General features: G+C 25.7%; 1 protein-coding gene across 1 annotated transcript; it reads right to left on the reverse strand.

The window, feature by feature from the left end:
• Positions 1–6,373: 6,373 nt before the first annotated feature.
• On the reverse strand, positions 6,374–17,245 carry LOC145834424 (uncharacterized). The gene is made up of 9 exons (XM_082941852.1): positions 17,107–17,245; positions 14,054–14,327; positions 13,437–13,612; positions 13,084–13,146; positions 12,466–12,600; positions 11,806–12,018; positions 11,243–11,345; positions 7,129–7,304; positions 6,374–6,672 (listed from the first exon to the last, which is right to left on the reverse strand). The coding sequence occupies exons 1-9, from the start codon at positions 17,214–17,216 to the stop codon at positions 6,606–6,608; spliced, it is 1,317 nt and encodes a 438-aa protein (XP_082797978.1). The 5' UTR covers positions 17,217–17,245; the 3' UTR covers positions 6,374–6,605.
• Positions 17,246–20,814: the final 3,569 nt, after the last annotated feature.

Below are 20,814 nucleotides of genomic sequence, written 5' to 3' on the forward strand. Positions count from 1 at the left end.
TTGCAATACTTGCAACTGGCTTGCATTTATTCGCGCCTTTTTATACGCGCTCATAAACTTGTTTTGTTTTCGAACTTGATAATGAGCTTGGTAAACTTTCTACAATTGAAAAGTTCCATGCAATTATTCTCTTTTGTGACGTAATAATTCGTCGGTTTGCCGCAACAAACTTCCACATGAGTGTCACTCAAGAATTTCCAACCCGAACTAATTGAACAATGATGAAAATTTGTTTGTTGATTTGTTTGTTCGTTCCAATTAAACTTTTATGCGTTGTTTTCGAAAGAGCGGCTGTTTTTAATAAAATATTCTAATAAGGACAACAAGAAATTGCTAAATCGTTTTAAAACTTTTCAAAATACTTTTATACAACTAACTGTTCTAGAAATTAATTTTTTTTTTTAATTCTAAAAACTAAAACTGTTTTCTTAACTATGAATCAACTTGTTTTCTAAAAAATACAAATAATCATTTTTGAAACAAGCAGTAAAATTTCTTTTAAACCAAATTCAATTTTTAAATTACTGTTTTACCTAGAAATTTATTACTACTTGTACGTTTTTTACATTAAAAACACTTTTATCTCTAATGTAATCGATTTTTTATCAATAGCTACTAAAAGCTATGTCAAACGAGTTCAGATGTATTTTTTTGCTAAAGCATGTCAGATAAGTTAGTTGCTATTGTGTTTTTTTTAATTAGTTCGATAGCATAACTTTCATAACTTGGAATGTTTTGCTTTTTTTTTTTGATAGCGATTATTGAAAAGTTAAAAACTGTAAAAAAATATAAAGTGCTAAAATGTTTTGTCTGCTTACAACTCAACAGAAGCTGAAACTGACAGATGAGTTATTTACCAAAAATTTCAGCTTTAAAAATATATATATATTGCTTATTGCAAAAAAGCTCACAAAACAATTGGTGTTAGGGCCTGGTATTTGAAATACTTTTCGATTGTTACGTCCAAATCACTTTGATACAGTTTAACGTATTTTCCAGAACATATAAAAAAAGATCGAATTTAATAAAACAATTTAATTAAAACGCTGTTTAAATATATTTTGATGTTTAGTGTTTTACAAAGTAAGTATAGTTTGTAAAGATAGTAAACTTAAGAAATTATTTGACGAGGTTTTGAAAACGGATTTTGTTAAACACAAGGTAAGAATTGTAAAATCCAGCTTAGTTGCTACAATATCCTATATAAAAGTAGTTCAAATAAATTATTAGAAATGTTGACAAAGCTTTAAATTTTTCAAATATATAAACTTCACAAAAGAACATTATACCTGAAGAAAAGTTTGAATTTAAAAATAAATCATTATAACTAGCATTAGGTTTAAAAAAAAAATTTAAAGGCCGACAATAATAAAAGTATATAAGTTTCATAATTTAAACGCTGTTTAAAAAAAATTTGATGATTTTTGTTTTGGAAAGCATGTATTGTTTGAAAGATAGTACGCTTGAAAAATTATTTAGTGGGGTTAAAAACGGTTAAGAAAAAACAAGCAAAGTTATACAACCCAGTATAGTTGCTATAATGTCTTCAACTTTAGGAACTTATTTTAGTTTTTGTACTCGTGAAAACTCTTAAAGTATAGAAACTCTACCATCCAGAACTAAACCCTAATAACGAGATTTAGATGATTTATATAAAAATCAAAGCATTATTAACGTTTTTGGAACTTTGAGAAATCATAATTCTAACCTTAAACAATTTTCGCTGATTGGTAATCATAATTAAACATGTAGATTAATTAAGTATGAGCTTATTTATTTAATATTTTAATGCATATAAAACAGATAATTAACAAATAGTTATAAAAGTATAAATTAAAGAAACATGCGGCTTTGTTGACTACATTCCTTCTATTATAAAATATTACTACAGAAATGTAAAGTACTAAAAATAACTTTCTTTAATATCTTTAATTTTAATAAGAAAAAAGTGCGTTTTACATTTTAGTAGTTAAAATTTGAAAATTTAACTTTTTTGTTAAAATTTATTTAGTTGAAAACTAACTTAATGATTTAAAATGTTTTTATACCGAAATTTTGATTGTTTATAATGTGCTTAACTGTTATGAATGTTGTTCTGCGATTGTTATAAAGTAAAATACATGTATAAAAAGTAGTAAAGTTATATTTTTACCTACAAAATCTTTAATAACGTGTACAAACAATTTATAGAGTTAGTTTTCTTTTTTTAACTTATAACTATCCTTATGTATCATTAAAACATGTCAAAAAAAGTTAATTTAACAAACAAATAAGTTAGTAAAGCTTGTTGTGGTGTACGACTCGATAACCGAAAGGTTCCTTTCTACACCAGCTCCTTAGACCGAACTTTTTGAGCGCTTTCTTTTATCGTTCAATAAACAATAGTATTCATAGAACTTAGTTTTAGTTGTTATAATTTAATTTTAGCTGTACATTGACTTTGCAATACAAAGTTATTTCAATTTATATGATTGCTTATAAAAGAGCTAGCTTAATATAGCTTCATAAATATAAATTAATTTGTTTATCAGGGTCTTTTGTGAGTGATAGAACATGCCGTGAACATTTATAAAACAAATTTAAATAAATCTTATTCAATGTTGAATGTGTTAAATTTTGTATATTTACTTAAAATACGTCCTATATTGAGTTTAGTAGATACACTGCTTACTAAAAAGCTTACTTAGTTTTTACATTCCCATTGCGTTAGTTTTTGTTTATATGCTTAAACTTTAGTACTTGTTAATGGTAACTAAATAAACCAACCGTTACACGTTAAAACTTGTTTATAACCATTTTGAAACCATGCTAGAACATTAATGTTAACAACAATAGCTTTCATAAAAGTTTATCTTCTGATTTTTAACACAAACTTAGAATAAACAGTTATTTTATAAAAGTAAGCCTGATTTTCTGAAACAAATAAAAATCAATAAACTATAGTTTCTTATTACTAATATTTGTGAGTTATGTCACCCATTATGAGTTATCGTTAGTTCCTTAAAGGTAGGAAAAACTTTATTATGTTTTAAAAGTTGGTTACTTAATTTAAACTTTAGTTAGCAGTGAGATTTAATTCTAAATTGTACGTGTCACTACTTTTCCAAACAACAGAAATATTATTATTCAAAGCTAGACATATACATGTTCTAAACACACTTTTTATGCATACAATATTTTTGTGTATAATTCGCTAATTGCTACTTTAAGTGTTTAGCTATAGGACCTCAAATCTTTCTTTTTTAACTTTGTAGAAGTTGTTCTTAATGGTTATTACCAGTCATGTTATAATCAAGATGCCAGTTAATTACAGCTGTTAATATCAGCTGTTTACTATAGCAACTAAAATGCTAAAGTAACAATTTGTAGCTAACTTTTTCACATTTTTTACCTTATATTAAAATTTCATGAGTTATTTTTTTTTTACTTTTGTTTTAATAAAATTAGTAAAAAGTTAACTTTTAAAATTTTTAATTTACATTGTACTTTATTATTATAACATTTTGTTTGTAAAATTAAAACAGTATATCATATTAATTTTATACATAAGCTCTTTCTTTTATAACAAAAATAAAGTTCTTTAGCTTAATGCTTAAAAAAAAAAAGACTTATAAAGTACAAAAAAATTTTTCTGTGATTTTAAGTTTTAATTAACATTTTTGTTTATTGACTATAATTTTTTGTATCATGTGTTTAAAAAAAATACATAATTTCTTCAAGGTACCACAAATTTAAATGTTTCAACATCTTAATATATTTATAAAAGTTTTTAAATTTTAAATTTTAAAAATTTTCAGGAAAAGTTCTCTGAAATATTAATGATATGGTTATACTTAATAAAAAAAACAAATTAATATCAAAATGTTAAAAAATATATTCATCCTCCTATGATCTTAAAAATCAATTTTTTTTCTTTTATTTCTCATTAACAACAATTTTTAATGGGCCATAATAATTTTGGTTAAATTCAATCTATAAAAATAGAACAATTAAACCAACGCCAGGCTTTAAAAACAAGTTTATTGTTAATGAAAAATTGTTTTTAGATTTTTAAATGTAGTTAAAATTTAATAATATATATTATTTTTATAAATAAAATTTTCAATATAATAGTGAAACTATTTTTCATCCTTGTTATTAGTGCAACATAAACCTTGGCAAATTATTAATTTAAATTAATTTATTTTTAAACTACATTTTAAAATCTAGAACGGTTCTATTTATTAGAGAAAAGATTAAACATTGCATGTAACATATTGAGGTGAATATTTTACCCTTATTTATGTAAAAATATTAAAAGACAGCTATTCTACAATATACTATAAATAATTAAACTTAACTATGAAACTCACCTCTTTTATAATTTTTTTTTAAATATAAACAATTTTGAAAAAATTATAAACAGGTAAATTATACACATAAACTTATTACCCAAAACACTAAACCTAGTGTTAAATTAAAATGAAATAATTCATTCACCTAAAAAATACAATTAAATTTTAAAATATGCTAGATAAACTTATGTGTATTATCATTGTTTTACTAAGAAATGCTACAGATTATCAAGCTGCATACAAAAACTGCTTGTTCAAGTAGGGTAGTTTTAGAATATTTTAATAGAAACATTTAGCAGTTTTATAAAGGATATTCATTTAATTTTACAAGATGAAGGCATTGATAATTAAGTAATTTTGTAAAATTCTTGGAAATTTTTTCAATTTTAATCACACTTTAAAGAATTTTAATTAACCTTTTACCATTCAAAGACTTGTTTTTGAATATAAGGAATTTAGTAAATTTAAACTGACAAAATCTGGTATTTTTTAATATTTAGTTAAACTTCCTGACTGTTAAAAAAAAACCTTACTATTCTTGTTATTTGTTTTTTTTTTCTGCTTTTCCTGAGTTTTCTGACTTTTCCTGACCTTGTTTCAACTCTGCTTAATTCACAAAACTAGTTGTAAAAACCTTAAGTTGTACACTAAAACTTTCAGGTATAATTTTTTTTTAGATAAATTACCTAATTATAATAAAAAAAGACTCAATAAATTTGCCACATTAAAAATTTTAAATAGATTTCTACTTAGCAAATAGTAGTTTCAAGTTTGTAAACAAAAATAATAAATTATATTCAAATTACTTTTAAGTGAAATCTATGTCTTAATAAAATAATTTATAATGAATCTTAAAAAATTATAATAATCAAACTTTATTTTCAAGTTTAAAAATTCAAATAATTTGATAAAAGTAGGATATAAGAAAAAAAAAATTGTCTATTTCATCTAATTTTTGGAAAAAAAATCAAATAATAAATTAACTTAACATCAATTAGTTCCAAAGCTACAATGTTTTTAGTTTATTAACCATTTGAAAGAGTGGAAGATACTTTTCTTTAATTTTTCTAACCAAACATTACCTACAACTATAAGGTTAAAAGGTAGTTATGATTAAATTAACAATAAAGTGACTAAATTAACCTTATGAAAATAAAAAACATAAACTTACATTTAAGGCATTCATATTTATAAAAACAATATGGTTTTAAATATGTTGGTGTAATTGAATATATGAAACTTTTATGTTCTCAACTTGTAAAATACAGCTTTTTCTTTCATAAGAAATTTTAATTCTATTGCCGGGGATTTTATTTTTTTATTCTACTGCGGGGATTTTGTGCTCTGCGATTTAACATCTCTGGTTATTACATAAAGAAAAATTCATTCTGTTTAAACAAACCTAGTTAATACGTAGATGATTATAACTGATCTACTTTATAAATCAATTCTGAAAAAAAGCTTATCATCTAGGTAATGGGAACAGTGAAGCTTCAGGTATATTTCTTATATTTGTTGTATTTTGTAAGTGTGTTTTTTCTCAATAGTTTTTCAGAGTCTCTAGACATTATACAGGCCACAGATTTTTCTTTCGGTGGATAATATTAGCAGTCTAGCGCTAACTTAATGATTGCGTAACAACATGTCAGCTTTACAACTTCTACAAATACCCAAAATGACTACTGATCAAATTATGATGAAATTGATGATAAAAACTATCGTATACATTTTTGTGTTAAAAACTTTTATAATGAAAATTTAATAACTATAAAAATATTCAACTTATTAAGATTAATTTACTAACATGTGATATTTTTTAGAACCGCTCTTAATTGTAATACTACTAAAACATTTGTAGCGAGTTTTCAAAGAAGTGTTCCATCATAAATTGTTAAAATAATTAAGTTCTATTTCAAACATACTTAAAGTTCCGAGTATGTTTAACAATAAATTACTTTACATAAAATATAAGTATGACAATCACTTATGAAATGAATTCATTAAATAACAGACAATAAAAACACAGTGGAAATATTAAAATAGTGAAAACAGTGCCAGTAAAAAATTGAGACATTCTCTTTTTAAAATATAATTTAGGAGGTTAGAATAAAATCACTTGAAATTAGAGTAACATGAATTTTAATTATTTTATTTATAGCATTTAAAAAACTAAAAAACTTTTGAAAATTTAAATGGACCTAACACAACTTAAGAAAGAATGAAAGTAAATTATAAATCTTAGAATAAAATTTAAAGCATTTTAGATTAAAGTTAATTAAATTTAGGGCAATCTGGGTGCATGAAATTTCTTGGCATAACCATTCCGTTCTCACGTGACCTGTTATGATGTAATAAATGGTTATATGACGTAAAAGTTAGCTGTAATGACGTAATAACCAGTGAAATGATTATGACATAGAAAAAATATATAAGCTCTAAAACAATATTCGTGTTATAAAAGTATGCAGTAAGCTTAGAAATATTCTTAAAAATATTTAAACCTTTAAAATTGTATTCTTTTATCAACAGTACAACACAATGATAACCAAAGCATGGCTTTCAAAAAGTTATATTAAACGTTAATTTTTACTAAATATTGACTATCAGTAAATAATAAAAAGACTGACACTTTTTGTCTGAGATAGCTAGTAAACCTTACATACTTGCTTTTTTACATTATAAGTTTTACCACACAAATCTCTTAAAAATTGTAAAAAAAAATTTTGAAAAAATAAAATTCTAATTTTCTACTATATGTATATATATATATATATACATATATATTGAAACTAACGCTTCCTCCCTCAGGTAGTTGAGAACTGCTTCGACGTGCTGTAGCGAGTCTTCGTTCCGGGTATTCACCAGGTACATGAAAATATCCACGAATGTCTCGTACGGGATCCTGCTGGGACCCCCGTCCGCGTCCTCGGTCAGTGCCTGGCATATTATCCGCATCGTTTCGACCAGATTCTGTTGGGAGAATAAGTTTTATTAAAATAAAAATACTAACTATCTAAGTTTTGGCATATTATCCGCATCGTTTCTACTAGGTTCTGTCATGAGTAAAAAAACATTAAACAATAGATTCTATTTGTTTTTTTTTTTAACTAAATTTTGTTTGTGAAGACTTCATGTTATAGCAGTTACACGCGATAGTTTATACTAATAGCATTTTTGGTTAACTGCTATTTATTTGTTATCCTTATCGTTTTTACTAGGTTATGTTGAGAAAATAAAATATTAAAATGTAACAACATTTTGAGCAGAACAACTTTTGAATAATTGATAATGTTGCGTGGTTTACAAAAATTTAATCTCAAAAAAGTCACTTGAGTATAGTTAATGGTATAATTTAATAAGTCAATATAGTAATTTCTTGTAAAGTAAGTAAATAAATGTTTAGAAACTGATTAAGAAAATTTTGTTTTATTTTATAAAAAAATAAAATTCGCATCGATTTAACAAAGTTGTGTAAATTATGTTTGAAAAAAAAAGAATTTTAATAGATAAATCCTCTATGGAAAACTAGTAGAAACTTTCTGAAGAGCTGTTTTTTTGGCGAAACATTGTTACTGTGACAAGTAGCAAAATAATTATCATTGAAATTTTTTTCTTTATTTTAATTGACATTCATATCTGCTTTTACCCTCACTTAGGCATTCTAGTGATAATATACGATTACTTTAAAGGTCTAATGAGGTAGAGTAAAAATTCAAAGTAGAGTTTAGGACACGGAAGCTAACTTACATATTAGTGATGGTTCTATAAAGCTGCTCGCACAGCTACAAATTAGGCTAATTTGGTTTATTAAACTAAAGATGATAACTATTGTATAGTTAGCAAGTTTATATAAAAAATTAATTGGTTAAAAACACCGTAACTTAATACATGACGTCACAACGAACTTAAAACTATTTTAAAGCAAATTTTGTGAAAAAAATTGCAGCTTAATTTAAATTTAAAAAGTGAGATTAATAAACTTATCCGGTCGATTAATTGTTTTAAACTAAATTATAATAAATACTTATTTCATTCTTCAAAACAACAAGCAAGCGTTTCATTCTAGATATAAGTTACTACTTTTGTGATTAACGTTTTTAAATTGAACTATAATTTATCTGTTAAATACAATAAAGAAATTATTTTCTAAATATAATACCATAATAAAGTTATTAGTAATGTAGAACAATAACTTACTAGTAAAATTGGTATCTGTGAAAAGTTTAGCTGAAGTTAATAAACAAAAATAACCAAAAAATTTTCAACCAAAAAAAAAACAGTAGGAAAAAAAAAGATCATAAATTATAGAAAGTAAACATTTGAACAATATATATTAAATTAAACACAGCAATGAACAGTTTGAATAAAAATTATAAAAGGAACTAACAAATAACACTAATTAAATAAAATGCTAATGTTGTTTAAACGCTAACAATTCTAGGTACACAGAAAAATGTAAAAGTACTAACAAAATAGGTTGTAAGGTATACAGTTGTACGCTGAATTGTTAAAAATAATCTGTAATAAAAGTTCATAGCCTAATTTAAGTTTTACTTTACCTGAAAATATGTATGAAGAATGTTTTAGGTTTTGTTAAACCGATGCACCTTAAATGTCCTTTTATTACAAAAATATGCGCTTATATTGCATAAGAAAACCAGGATTTATAGTAACTGCATTTCAAACAAAACTTTTGCCTTGTTGGGAAACAAAAAGTTAATAGAATTTTTTCATGTTGAAAATATAATTTTTTAAATTATTCGGTAGCAAGATGCATTGTAAATTTTTAAATGGTAAAAAAAAGTATACTCAGTAGACATTTCAATTACTATTTAAAAGACAGAAACAGTTCAATTTTTAATAGAATAATCACAGAACACACAATTTTTTTTTTTTGACTGTGCACAATTATTTGTTTGCACTGATTTTATTTTTAAATATTTGACTAATCTATTTCGTTTAACACTTCTAAAAACTTATTTTACCACTACATTTTTAGAAACTTATCAAAGCACATTCATCATAGATCAAATTATAAATACAAACTCATATAATTTAAATAAATTAAAGTTATAAAAACAAATAAACACTAGGTTTAAAAATTAAAACAAAGTATTATTGCTTGGACACTTGTAATAAAAATCATATAATTCGAACAAAAACTCATGATAACGAAGCTTTTACCGAATTCTATTGATTGATAAAGTTAGATCGTATAAGTTTAAGTTTTTATTTAAATTTGTAGAAATTTACAGTTTTGTATATTAACGTGAATGATGTTTAATAAAAAATTCTATACCGTAGGTTGTAAACTTTGAACTAGACATTTAATAAAGACTTAGACATATAGTTATGAATAAAAAGTTTAAAAACAAATTAACTTTTCTTAGTCTTGAAACTATTTCAAAAAAAAAATTTCATTAAGTATTTTGAAAAAAAAGTACAGAGTTTAAAAAAATTAGAAACTAATAACAATTTGGTACATTTGAATTTAAAAAAGAAACAAACATAACGTTTCTCTTTTTAGGTTCAATTTATACTATTATAGCTGTTTAATTAACAGCTTTAAAATATGAATTTAGCAGAGTATATAATGCATCAAGAAAGTTGTATATACTTTATTTAAAACTAAAAATATTTTCGAAACAAAGAAAAAATCGCGTATTCAATATGTAAACTTATAAATTATGATCAATTTTTTTTAGGAAAGATTAATTACATATATCTAAATAGTTCATTTTGAGGAATTTATATTTTCTTCAGCAAACCAAGTTTTTTCAAAGAGCTCAATAGTGCATTAGATAATTTGTTCTAATTCAATGGTTTAATGATATTATTGATAAAATTAAATCTTAAAGAAAGTTTTATCAACTAACTACATATAAAAAATAACAGCTTTTTACTAAAAAAAAATTACTACTTATTTTGTTTTACATAATAATAGTAATATTACAGTTAACAGTGAAAAAGGTATCAAAATTAACTTCAGTAAGCATCTATTTAGAGTCATATCTTTGTTCTGAGTTTTTAATTTTTGATCATAATTATTTTAATAAATTAAATAATATCAATTTTAATAATGATTGAGATCGTATTTAGTTATCATCTTTTAAGTTTTCGCATAATAAAATTATTATTAGTACTTATACTAATTTCATTGACATTGCTTGATACATCCATCGCTATATGTCATGTAATAGTATACTACTAATTGTGAGTTAAATTTACTATTTGGGCCAGTTAGGTTCAACTCATAGCAGTTTCATTAAAGTCTTACTAAATCGTCAAAACAACATCACTTACGTCAAATATTTTTCTGTTACCGTGAAATATTATTGTGAAATATTGTTTTTTTAATTATAGACCTAAATCAAGGTTTTAAAAGTTGACAATGTTGCCTTTTCATGGTATTGGCTATTAGGCGACGAAAAAAACGGTAGTTAAGCGATAGAGGCGATATCTAATAAATAAGTTTTGGAATCCCTGCTCTAAATGATGCAGCTAAAATGTTAAGTTTTACAAACATGTATCATTTATTGCACAAACATAATGGCTGTTAATCAACTGGTTAGTTTGATAATTGAATTCTTAAAGGTTTTACTGAGAAACCATAACAACTATTACGAAACAAGAGTTATGACACCAGGCATGTATAAACCATACATAGAATGAAACAGACATAATACATCAAATTCACTTCAATAAATTAACCTCTAATCAACACAAGATATTACAAGTATGTTATTACGTCATAAACAAATTAAATAGTATATAATGATAAAATTGAATAAAAAATATTATCACCGTAGGGTTGAAGAAAATTAATTGTAACTGGCCTGATGTAAATCAATCCTATATATCATGAAGTTATCATTCATGAATATAAATATTATGACATCACAACTCACCCCCTGTGCCATATGAGAAGCGCACATTGCCGCAAACTTCATCTTGCTTATTTTAACCTGACCACTGATGGCGCCCTTCTCTAGTATTTCGTCCAATTCAGCCCTGAGATTAACAATAAATTAACAAGAGACAACTTAAAAACTATTTATGTTTTTATTTTTATTTCAATACGGTTCATAAACTATTAAGCAAGAACTACATTTTTATTCAAGTCTTTGTAACGTAAAATAATTTAATCATATACTTTTTAAAAAACCTATGAAGCCCACCAAAAAATAAACAATAAAAACAAGTTCTTAACAAAACTTTTAGAGTTTTGTTAAGTTTAAAATGTAACTAACATTTTAATCATTATTTACCATACAAGCTATAATGAATCACCTTAGCAGCCCGATATAAATAAAAAATTAAAGGTATTATTTTTAAAGTCTTTACAGTATATTTTCGAGCACTCTCTTCAAAAAATTGCTTATACTAAAGAATTGAAAGGTATTTAAAAAAAAAAGCTATTTCTGATCACGTTTAAATTCAGATATTTTATGAATATTTCAATCAAAGTTACCTGGGCAACCCGATGTCCCCCCACATTTTCAGCACCTTCTTGGTTTCGATGTCGTCTCCTCCTGATTCCGAGCAACCTCCTCCACCTTCCTCCTGATCCACCTGCCGCAGCATCATCTCCAGCAGTCCCGCCGTGATGCCGTTCTTGTCACTAGGTGGCTCCAAACGCTTCTTCACCGGCAGCGTCTGGCCGTTCGCCAGCGCCGTGAAGTAACTGTGTATGTTAAATGTAAATTTTAGATAAAGTAAGTCAGGTACTATAAAACGAATTATGATGGAAGCTGTGTATAAGGCTAAGTGCATTATCGTTTTAACTGTATATGGTTTTTACATTGTTAAATAAATTAGACGAAACTATTTTGAATTCAAAAGTTTGATATACTTGCAAACAAGAAACGTTTGAGTTGGTGAAGATATATGTCTCCCACCAACAGTTGTTGCCAACAGCTGAAATAAGTGTAATATGACGTCATAAAGTAATTCTAAGTTGTAACGTGTAGATTTTGTAGCAACCATGATGAGATAATTAAGTTATCATAAATTAGGAAATAAAGAAAACAAGACCTCAGTAACTAATTAAAGTATGTTACTTACTGTACAGTTACTGTTTTAGCTTATAAACTCAAAAAACATTTTAATATATAAACAAACAAATACTAACGCTGCAGACCAGGCAAGCAAGTCAGGAGGCTGAGTTCTGATTGCTGATTTCGTGAAGTTTTTCAGAATATCAGGAAGTTCACACGGGACTTTTATCTGCTGCGCGCAGTACATTTGCTCTGGTGGTGGCATCTTTTTTGTTTAATTTTTTTTTGTTAATTTTTAATTTCTGTTGTGAGGACAAGTTACATGAAACACGTTTGAATTGAAATTGTATGGTTTAAATTAGAAGCAGCAGTCTTGAAGTAAGCAATAAGTAAAATGAAGTAAAATATTTTGATAAGTATGATTAATCTGAAACATTAAATCTAAAGCAGGAACTTTATATTAGAAAAAATAAAGTATATAAAGAATTTATAAAAATTTGATTAGTCTAAAATATTTAATTTAAAGCAGCTAATTTGAAGTAAGTTATAAGTAAGGTGCAAAATATCTTTAAAAATATGATTTTTTAAACATTGAACGCAGAGCTAAAAGAGTAATTCAAATACACTAAAACAAGAAAGTTCATGTTGTTATATCTTTAAAGTCTTTATAAGTCTGAATGATCTCAAAAATCCGTGGTATTTTAGGAGATGGAAATCACAAGAATCTGGGTTGTTCCAAGTGGAGAAGTTACAAGAGTCTGGGGCAGTCTGGATGTAGGAAATTTCTTGGCATGACCATACCGTCTTGTCTGTCTCTGTTTTCAAAATGTACAGAATTATTATAATTAATAGCTATACAAATCACAGTAATTAGAGTCAGGATATCTAGTAAAGATTTGTTTATAATTTGTCTTAGCATCAGAATGAATTAGTAAACATGTTTTTTGTTTACTTGGTTATTCAAACTTTGAATAAAACAATAAATTTATTATATAAAGACTAAAAAACAGAATATAGGCAAGTTAAGCAAAATAAAAATATATGTTTCTACAAACTTTGTACAAATGATGCTTTATTGCATAAACACACAAATTTTCAAACTAACGCTTCTTCCTGCAGATAGGTGAGAACGGTTTCAGCTTGGGCTTGCGAGTCTTCGCCCCTTATGCTGGCCAGGTAGTCATACACTTGCTTGAATGATTCGAACGACATCTTTGTCGAGTTGTCGTACTGGTCGCTTGTCATGACCATGCAAACAAGTCTCATTGTCTCAGTGAGATTCTGTTGAGATTTGTTGTTTTGTACTTTTATAAGAAATACTAATTGCTGCAATTTAGAGTTCAAGTTAAATTTTGGAAGTTAAATTTTATTCAATTCGTTCAATGTAAAACAAAAAAAAAATTATTAATGAGAAAAATTTAAATATACTTCATTAAGTGAAGTCTTGTAATATAGTTTAAAGGAAACTAACTAAAAGATGCTAAACAAAAATTAGAAGTTCTAATGTTTTAAAACTACACTATCAAAGGAATCATAGCTACTGTTATTACTTTATAAATTAATTATTAAACTTTATAACGTTTTTAATAATACTTTATTGAGAAAAACTATATTATGAAGTCTCTGAACAGTTCGTAAATAAAGACTATTGTTAATATTTTTACGCTTAAACAAAACAAATTTTATAGTTCGTTTAGAAAAATATCAAAACTATCAACCAACCCCTCCGGCCATGTAACTGCAGCTCATGGCAATGAAGTGGGTGACGTTTGCCTTCTCGAAAAAAGCCCCGTTGTCGAAAATGTTCCTCAGTTCGGCCACTGGGAGTCCCACTTCCCGCCACCTCTTTTCGATCATTTTCGTCTCCACTTCCTCCTTTCCTTTCAATAAGAGCACCACGAGATCCAGGAGACCAGGGGTGAGTCCTCCCACTCCAGGGGATTCCAAACGTCTTTTCACAGGGAGTACGTCTCCTTCCACAAGCGCGTTGAAGTATCTGCAATTTGTATTATAAATTGGAATTAAACTTTGTCATGTATATTTACAGTTAAAATTAATTAAAAAACAGAAAATACAGACTAATTTTTACAATAAACAGTGTATGTAAAGTATTTAAATAAAATAAATGAAACTAAATAGATAGGTGTTTGCAATTTATAGCCAATCAAATGTTGTTAGTTTAGTTCGAAGAAAAGTACTATGTGTAATATGTAAACAACAAACAAAAGTTGAAGTGTTAAGCAAATGCATAAAGGGTTATAGACTGTTTTATATAAAATAACTTTTTTTCCAAAACCTAAGGCACCTAAAAGCAAACAGCATAAAAAAGTACAATAAAAATCAAAAAAGTTTTGGTCCTAATAATTCTAAAAACGTTTAACAGGTTTTGTTAAGTTAGCATCATTTGAAAAAGAAAGACACTTAAAATTCTTTGCACAAACATTTAGAATAATTTTTTTTTTATAGAAGATTTGGAGAATAATAAAAGCTAAAACTTTAAGTATTTGTTTTAGTAGTAAATGTGATTTAAAGAAAGATTCACGAACAAAAAGATACAAGTAGAACAAATAATCAGTGCGAGTGTCTGTAGCTTCGCAAAGGATCAATTGGTTCAATCAATACTGTTAAGATCTTTGCTAAATTCATTGTCATGCTAAATATTATGAATCTAAGCTTGAAAGAGAATAATGAGCATAAAAAATTGTATGCATATATGACACACCACCTGAGTTGAGTATGGCATCTTGGTCAGTTACAAAATTTGAAGTTAAAAAAAATTTACAAGAAACAAGACAAGTCAAATTTTGTTCACTATTGGTCAGCAATACTTTAGTGCCCAAATGCTAACAAAAGGCCGAGTATTGAAAATGATAACTAAAACAAGTATTTTTTAAATTAGGATTTTCCAAAGTGGGTGATTTTGGCTATCAGGGGCAACAGCTAATTCAGGGACAAAAAAGTAAACATGAATTCAACTACCAAAGGGGAGAATGAAAATAAATTAAGTAAAACATATTTGAAAAGGGAAAGTTTGGCTTTTAGCTTAGTACTTGGGAACGAAAAATTTAAATGTTTAACTCTCAAAGTCGAGTATCTTATGAGAGTACAAAAAGATTCTTTTTAAAAAGCTGTAGCAGTTACAGAAAATACATTTTATACCTAAGAATGTTATTTTAACCTGTAATGTACTTTTTAATAATGTTTTAACTAGTATAATAAAGCTATGTTTTAATTCTTCATAAAATGATAACTGTCGATGCAAATACCAATGAATGAAACACTTTTATGATTTATAGATATTCAAGTCTTCTACTTTGTGCATATTCCTATATTTAATTGAATAAACATTTTTTATTAGATAGTATGACTCCTTAAGCTAACTTTTAGTAAATATAGTTGTAATTTGTAAGGTTAAAAAGTAAGCTTTTATGTAATATTTACATTCAAACAATTATAGTGATATAACTCCAGCAGTTGAATTAAACTTGATGCAAAGGTAAGTAACTTTAAACCATTTTTGTATTTGCACTATATTTTACTTACACATGTTTAATTGGGTACAGCATAAAAAGACAAATTACCTGATATTTTGTATGAAATTCAAAAATTTAAACTTAAAAAATTCTTGACAAAACTGGACAAGATTCTGAAATTGCAGTGCAGCCCATGTGGATAAAAGCATAGAAGCTCAATAATTCAGAAACATTTAACTAGAGAGTCGGAAACTGTACTACTTTGACATTAGATATCTATAGCTTAACCAGAGTGGGGCTCATATCAACAAAAATAAGACAAGATTGAAGTAGTAACTAAAGTGCTTTCACAGGACTGGTTTATAGTCAGAATTGATAATTTACAGCAAGGATGTATGTTGCAATAGTCTGCAGTCTTTATACAGACTTAAAATAGTACTTTTAATTCCCTTTTTAACTAAAAAAGAAATTATTTTAAGGTCCACAGTACCTTGATTTAGTAAATAAAAAAGTTTCTAAAGCTGAGCAACCTTATGTAAACCAGCACAGTATCTTATATAAATATGAAACTTTTTTATTATAATTGATAAGTTTTTAAATTTGAACAACAGTTTACTTAACTTAAAAGCTTGTATATTTTAAGAGTTGTTTTTGAGTTTAATTGCACTTTGTTCTTATCGATCACATCTTTAGGAGACAACATATGTTTTAATCATTTAGTTTTATTCCTCACTTAAATAACTAAGGTACCAGTTACTTAAACAAGTTTTGAGACTTAAGCTATCAAACATTGAACGCAAAACTAAATTAGAGAAAAAAAAGACCACTTCACTAAAAACACATCTCTTTTTTAAACTTTTAGCAGCTTTTTATAACTTTTGAGTTTATTCTTTAAAAAAATATGTCAGAAGAAAGTTTCTAAGTTTTAACAAAACAAAAAGATTTTTTCAAAATGAACAATTTAATTGAAAAAACAAACTTTTAATTTATTTTTAAGCAAAAACTTAAATTATTACTAAAATTCTAAATATCATATTCTTTATAAAAACTTAAGAAATTTCTTTTAATAAATTAGAGATTTCTAGCTCAGATAATATAAACTAAACAAATTTTTAGTAGGTTTTCGAATTTTTGAGAAACTTAATAATATATAATAATAATTAAATATTTTTGTATTGGAAACTTTTATAAATTAGATGTTATCTCAAAAGTTAATTTAAATTTATAATGTATAACAACCAATGTCAATTTAAGTAAAAACAATGCCCTTATTCACATATGTCCAAATATGACAAAACTAACGCGCAGGACCAAGCAAGTATGTCAGGTGGTTGGGTCCTGATGGCGGATTTGGTGAATTTCTTCATGACTTCAGGAAGTCCGTCGGGAACGTGCATAGTTCTGGTGGCCATCTTCACATTTACAAAAAGAATACAAAGTTTACAAATACAATCTGTTTCATTTTAAAAAAGATTGAGCAGTTTGTTGGTAATAATTCGGGTAGTTATTACAAAAGGTTTAATTGCATGTTTTCACTTTGAGTACTTATAACAAATACACCAATGAAAACTTCACTTATTATAATTTTTGTTGTAAACTTAAAAATTGTTTAGATCAATATCTAATGAAAAACTAAGTCACTTTGAAACTTATTGTTTTTTAGGAAACTTTGTTTAAACAGGTTTACTTTATTTCATTACTAATGCTATTTAATGGATACTTATAAGTACTAAAAATACTAGTAAAATACTTTAGATAGTTAAACACCTTAAAGAAATATTAAGTGCTGGTTAATCAAATAGTTATGAGACTGATATGAAGTATTTATGTGATACTAATGAAATATAGAAAATTAAGAATTATTTTGTTTTAATTCAATGCTTATTTAAAACACCAACAACGTTGAAATGTAATACTGATACATTATTTAAAATATATTTTTAAATAAAATAACTTCAAAAATACTTTTGATGACAGTTGGGTAGCTTCAAAGTGTCAATTTTTAACAAATTGTATTGCTAAAGTACAAAATTTCTGATAGTCTTCTTATTATTTTTTTTTTTGTAAATACATATTAGAATTAAATTTTTAGCTAAGTTTTAAAATATTCTAAGTATACTTGTTTATTTTAACATTTTAAGCTAAAGACCTTAATTAATCTTAATAGCTAAAAATATGCTTGTGAAAAAATTTTTTAAATACAGAAAAATACAGTTTTAAGTTAAAAAAATTTATAAAGTTGTTTATAGGAAGTTTTATATCAAAATTTTAAAACACTCTTTACTAGAAAATTTTTGATGCTTGTCATATTGAGGTTGTGTCAAATTTTAAAAAATAGTTTTAAATGGAATGGAAAAATAGTTTTGTTAAAAAGCCTATTTTGAATTTTTGCTTTATGCCTTTAATTAAGAATTTACTGAAATTACTGAGTATGATCTCTGATATTTTAAAAGTTTGATATTTCTTTTAGCAATTAAAAGTATATTTAGCAAAGATATAACACCACATTATAAAGAAAAAACTGAAAATGTCAAGTTGGAATTCTCTATTCTTTATAGGTGTTTACTAAACTGTATAGTAATAAATTATTTCTGAATACTTCACAACTGTTAAAATAAACTGTAATACTTTTATACTGCTATTCGAAGTAAAAACTGAATAAAAATAATTTTTGTTTTAAAATTATTATTAAATTAATACGTTCACTTACATACCATGCCATAGTGGGTAAACAAAATACTACAATATTATTTTATATTGCAAATTGTTTATAGAGCACCTAGTTGCATTTTACCTGTCTTTAAAAATAAAAGCGTGGAAGATCAAACTAAAAAAGCAAAAAAAAACACTATTTATTCTCTACAACTGTTTTTATTTTAAAAACTTTTAGTGGAAATTTTTAAAAGTGTTAAGCGTATTTATTGTATTAATTACTACTGTATTTGAAAAATACAAAAAAAAAGACAATCTTGAAACTTTTAAGTTTCATTCATTTTTAAAACTAAGCAATTAAGGCCATAGGGGGGTCCGACATTTTTTTTTTACAAAAATTAACTTTGGCTTTTATATGAAAGCTTAAAATACAAACTACAAGCCTGTTTTTATAGAATTCAAAAATATCATTTAACTTTTGAGATATTTTATTTTTTGTAAACAGTTTTTGATGCAAACGTATGGACCGCAGATTTTTTGGGGTCAATTTTCTCGGAAATTTTAAAATTCACTAAAAATCTATCTTCTCCTTCATTTTTCAAGCAATCTTCTTCAAATTTTCAGGAAATGTTCCTTTTAATATTTTGAAGAATCCTAATGTTGGAATTTTTGAAATTTTGAAAAATAAAACTTTTATCCACAAAAAACTAAAAAAAAGGGTAGTTTTTTGACAATATTTTTTTTTACTCAAAATTAAAAAAATTCCTACAATAGATCTCTTTAAAGTTTAATGATACATATTCTGTAAAAATTTCAGAAAGATTACTCAAAAAATGAAGGAGGAGATAGATTTTTAGTGAAATAGTCTTTTTTCGCATTTTTAGTTTTTGCCTTCCATAAGGAACCTATTGAATGCCCTTTCTTTGATCGCTTATATCTCAAAAGTTACTTTGAGTTTTTTTAAGCGGTTAAAAGTGTCTGATAGCTCAGATTAAATTCTACAAAATAAGATCAAGTTGTAAAAAACAAAGTGGACCCCCCCCTATGGCCTTAATTATTTTATAATCACTAAAAATGCATTTCTGAAAATATTTCAAAATTTTATACTAAAATTTTATATTAAATATGATTTTAATAAATTTTTATAAGCAATACAAAACTCAGACTTTTTAAACAAAACTAAAATTGATTTTTATATTGAAGCTTTTAAAGAAGAAAGGCAACTTTTACAAAATGTAAAAATTCTAAATAACTTATAAGAAACTATGAGTTCTGCAAAAGTTTTTTTAAATACAAACAGTGTAATGAACAAATTTTCATAGCCCATTTTCTTTGATCTCTTAAAATTTAATTATAAAGGTTATAAAGTATACAGCTCATTAAATTAAGCAAAGTCCAACAGTAGGGCTCTAACAGGATTTACATTCTAAGAAATAAAAAATATGTCTAAGTGAACAAAAAACTAACCTGAGTTACATCAAACTAGTAGGAATCAGCCTAACTTTTTAATAATTTGAAAAACTGAATGAGCCAAAAACTGAAAACATTAACTTACAAGCTTTATTCAACTTGAAAATTAAATTAATGACAAAATAATTTTGATCTGGATTGAAAAAGTTTGAAAACTATTTTTTTTTTTATTAAATATGGAAAAAAACATTTTGACATTAATAGACAGAGTAACACGAGTATGTGGCTAAGTTTCCCCACTATTTTTTTATATAATGTTTTAACAATAAATAAAATCAAATGAAAAAACTCTAGGAAAAGTGTTATGGGGGGTAAAATCAAACATACTAAAGGCATAGGGGAGGTTTTTCTTTTTTTTTACTAAAAATAACACTGGATCTTATATAAAAGCATGATAAACAAATCACAAGCCAGTTTTTATAGAATATAAATCTCTTATCTAACTTTGAATTATTGATTTTTTTATAAAGAGTTTCTGTTACAAACACATGGACCACAAATTTGTTTGGATCAATTTTCTTGGAAATTTTAAAAATCACTAAAAATCTATCTTCTCCTTCATTTTTTGAGCTAGAGACCTAGAGCTTGTCAACTTTCTGTAAATGTTTCTTTTATAACTTGAAAGACTTAGAATGTTGCAATTGTAAAAATATTAAAAATGAAAATCTAAGATAATAAAAACAGAAATTAAAATTGGTGGTTTTTTCTTAATAAACTTATTTTTTATTAAAAAAAATCTGCAGTCAATCTTTTTGAAATTTAATAATAAACTTTCTGTGAAAATTTGAAGAAGACTACTTAAAAATGAAGGAGGAGATAGATTTGTAATGAAATGGTGTTTTTAGTTTGTGCCTTCCATTAGGAACCTACTAAGGTCTCCCATTTTGA

This window comes from Thalia democratica, chromosome 1, assembly GCF_965202585.1.
Source record: "Thalia democratica chromosome 1, ktThaDemo2.hap1.1, whole genome shotgun sequence".
Lineage (NCBI taxonomy): Eukaryota > Metazoa > Chordata > Thaliacea > Salpida > Salpidae > Thalia > Thalia democratica.

Coding starts and splice junctions, on each gene's coding strand:
- LOC145834424 (XM_082941852.1), bottom strand. CDS start 17,216: ATGGCCACCAGAACTATGCACGTTCCCGACGGACTTCCTGAAGTCATG. Junction 14,328..17,106: donor ATACTTGCTTGGTCCTGCGC/GTTAGTTTTGTC, acceptor TACAAATTGCAG/ATACTTCAACGCGCTTGTGG. Junction 12,019..12,465: donor TTGCTTGCCTGGTCTGCAGC/GTTAGTATTTGT, acceptor TAACATACACAG/TTACTTCACGGCGCTGGCGA.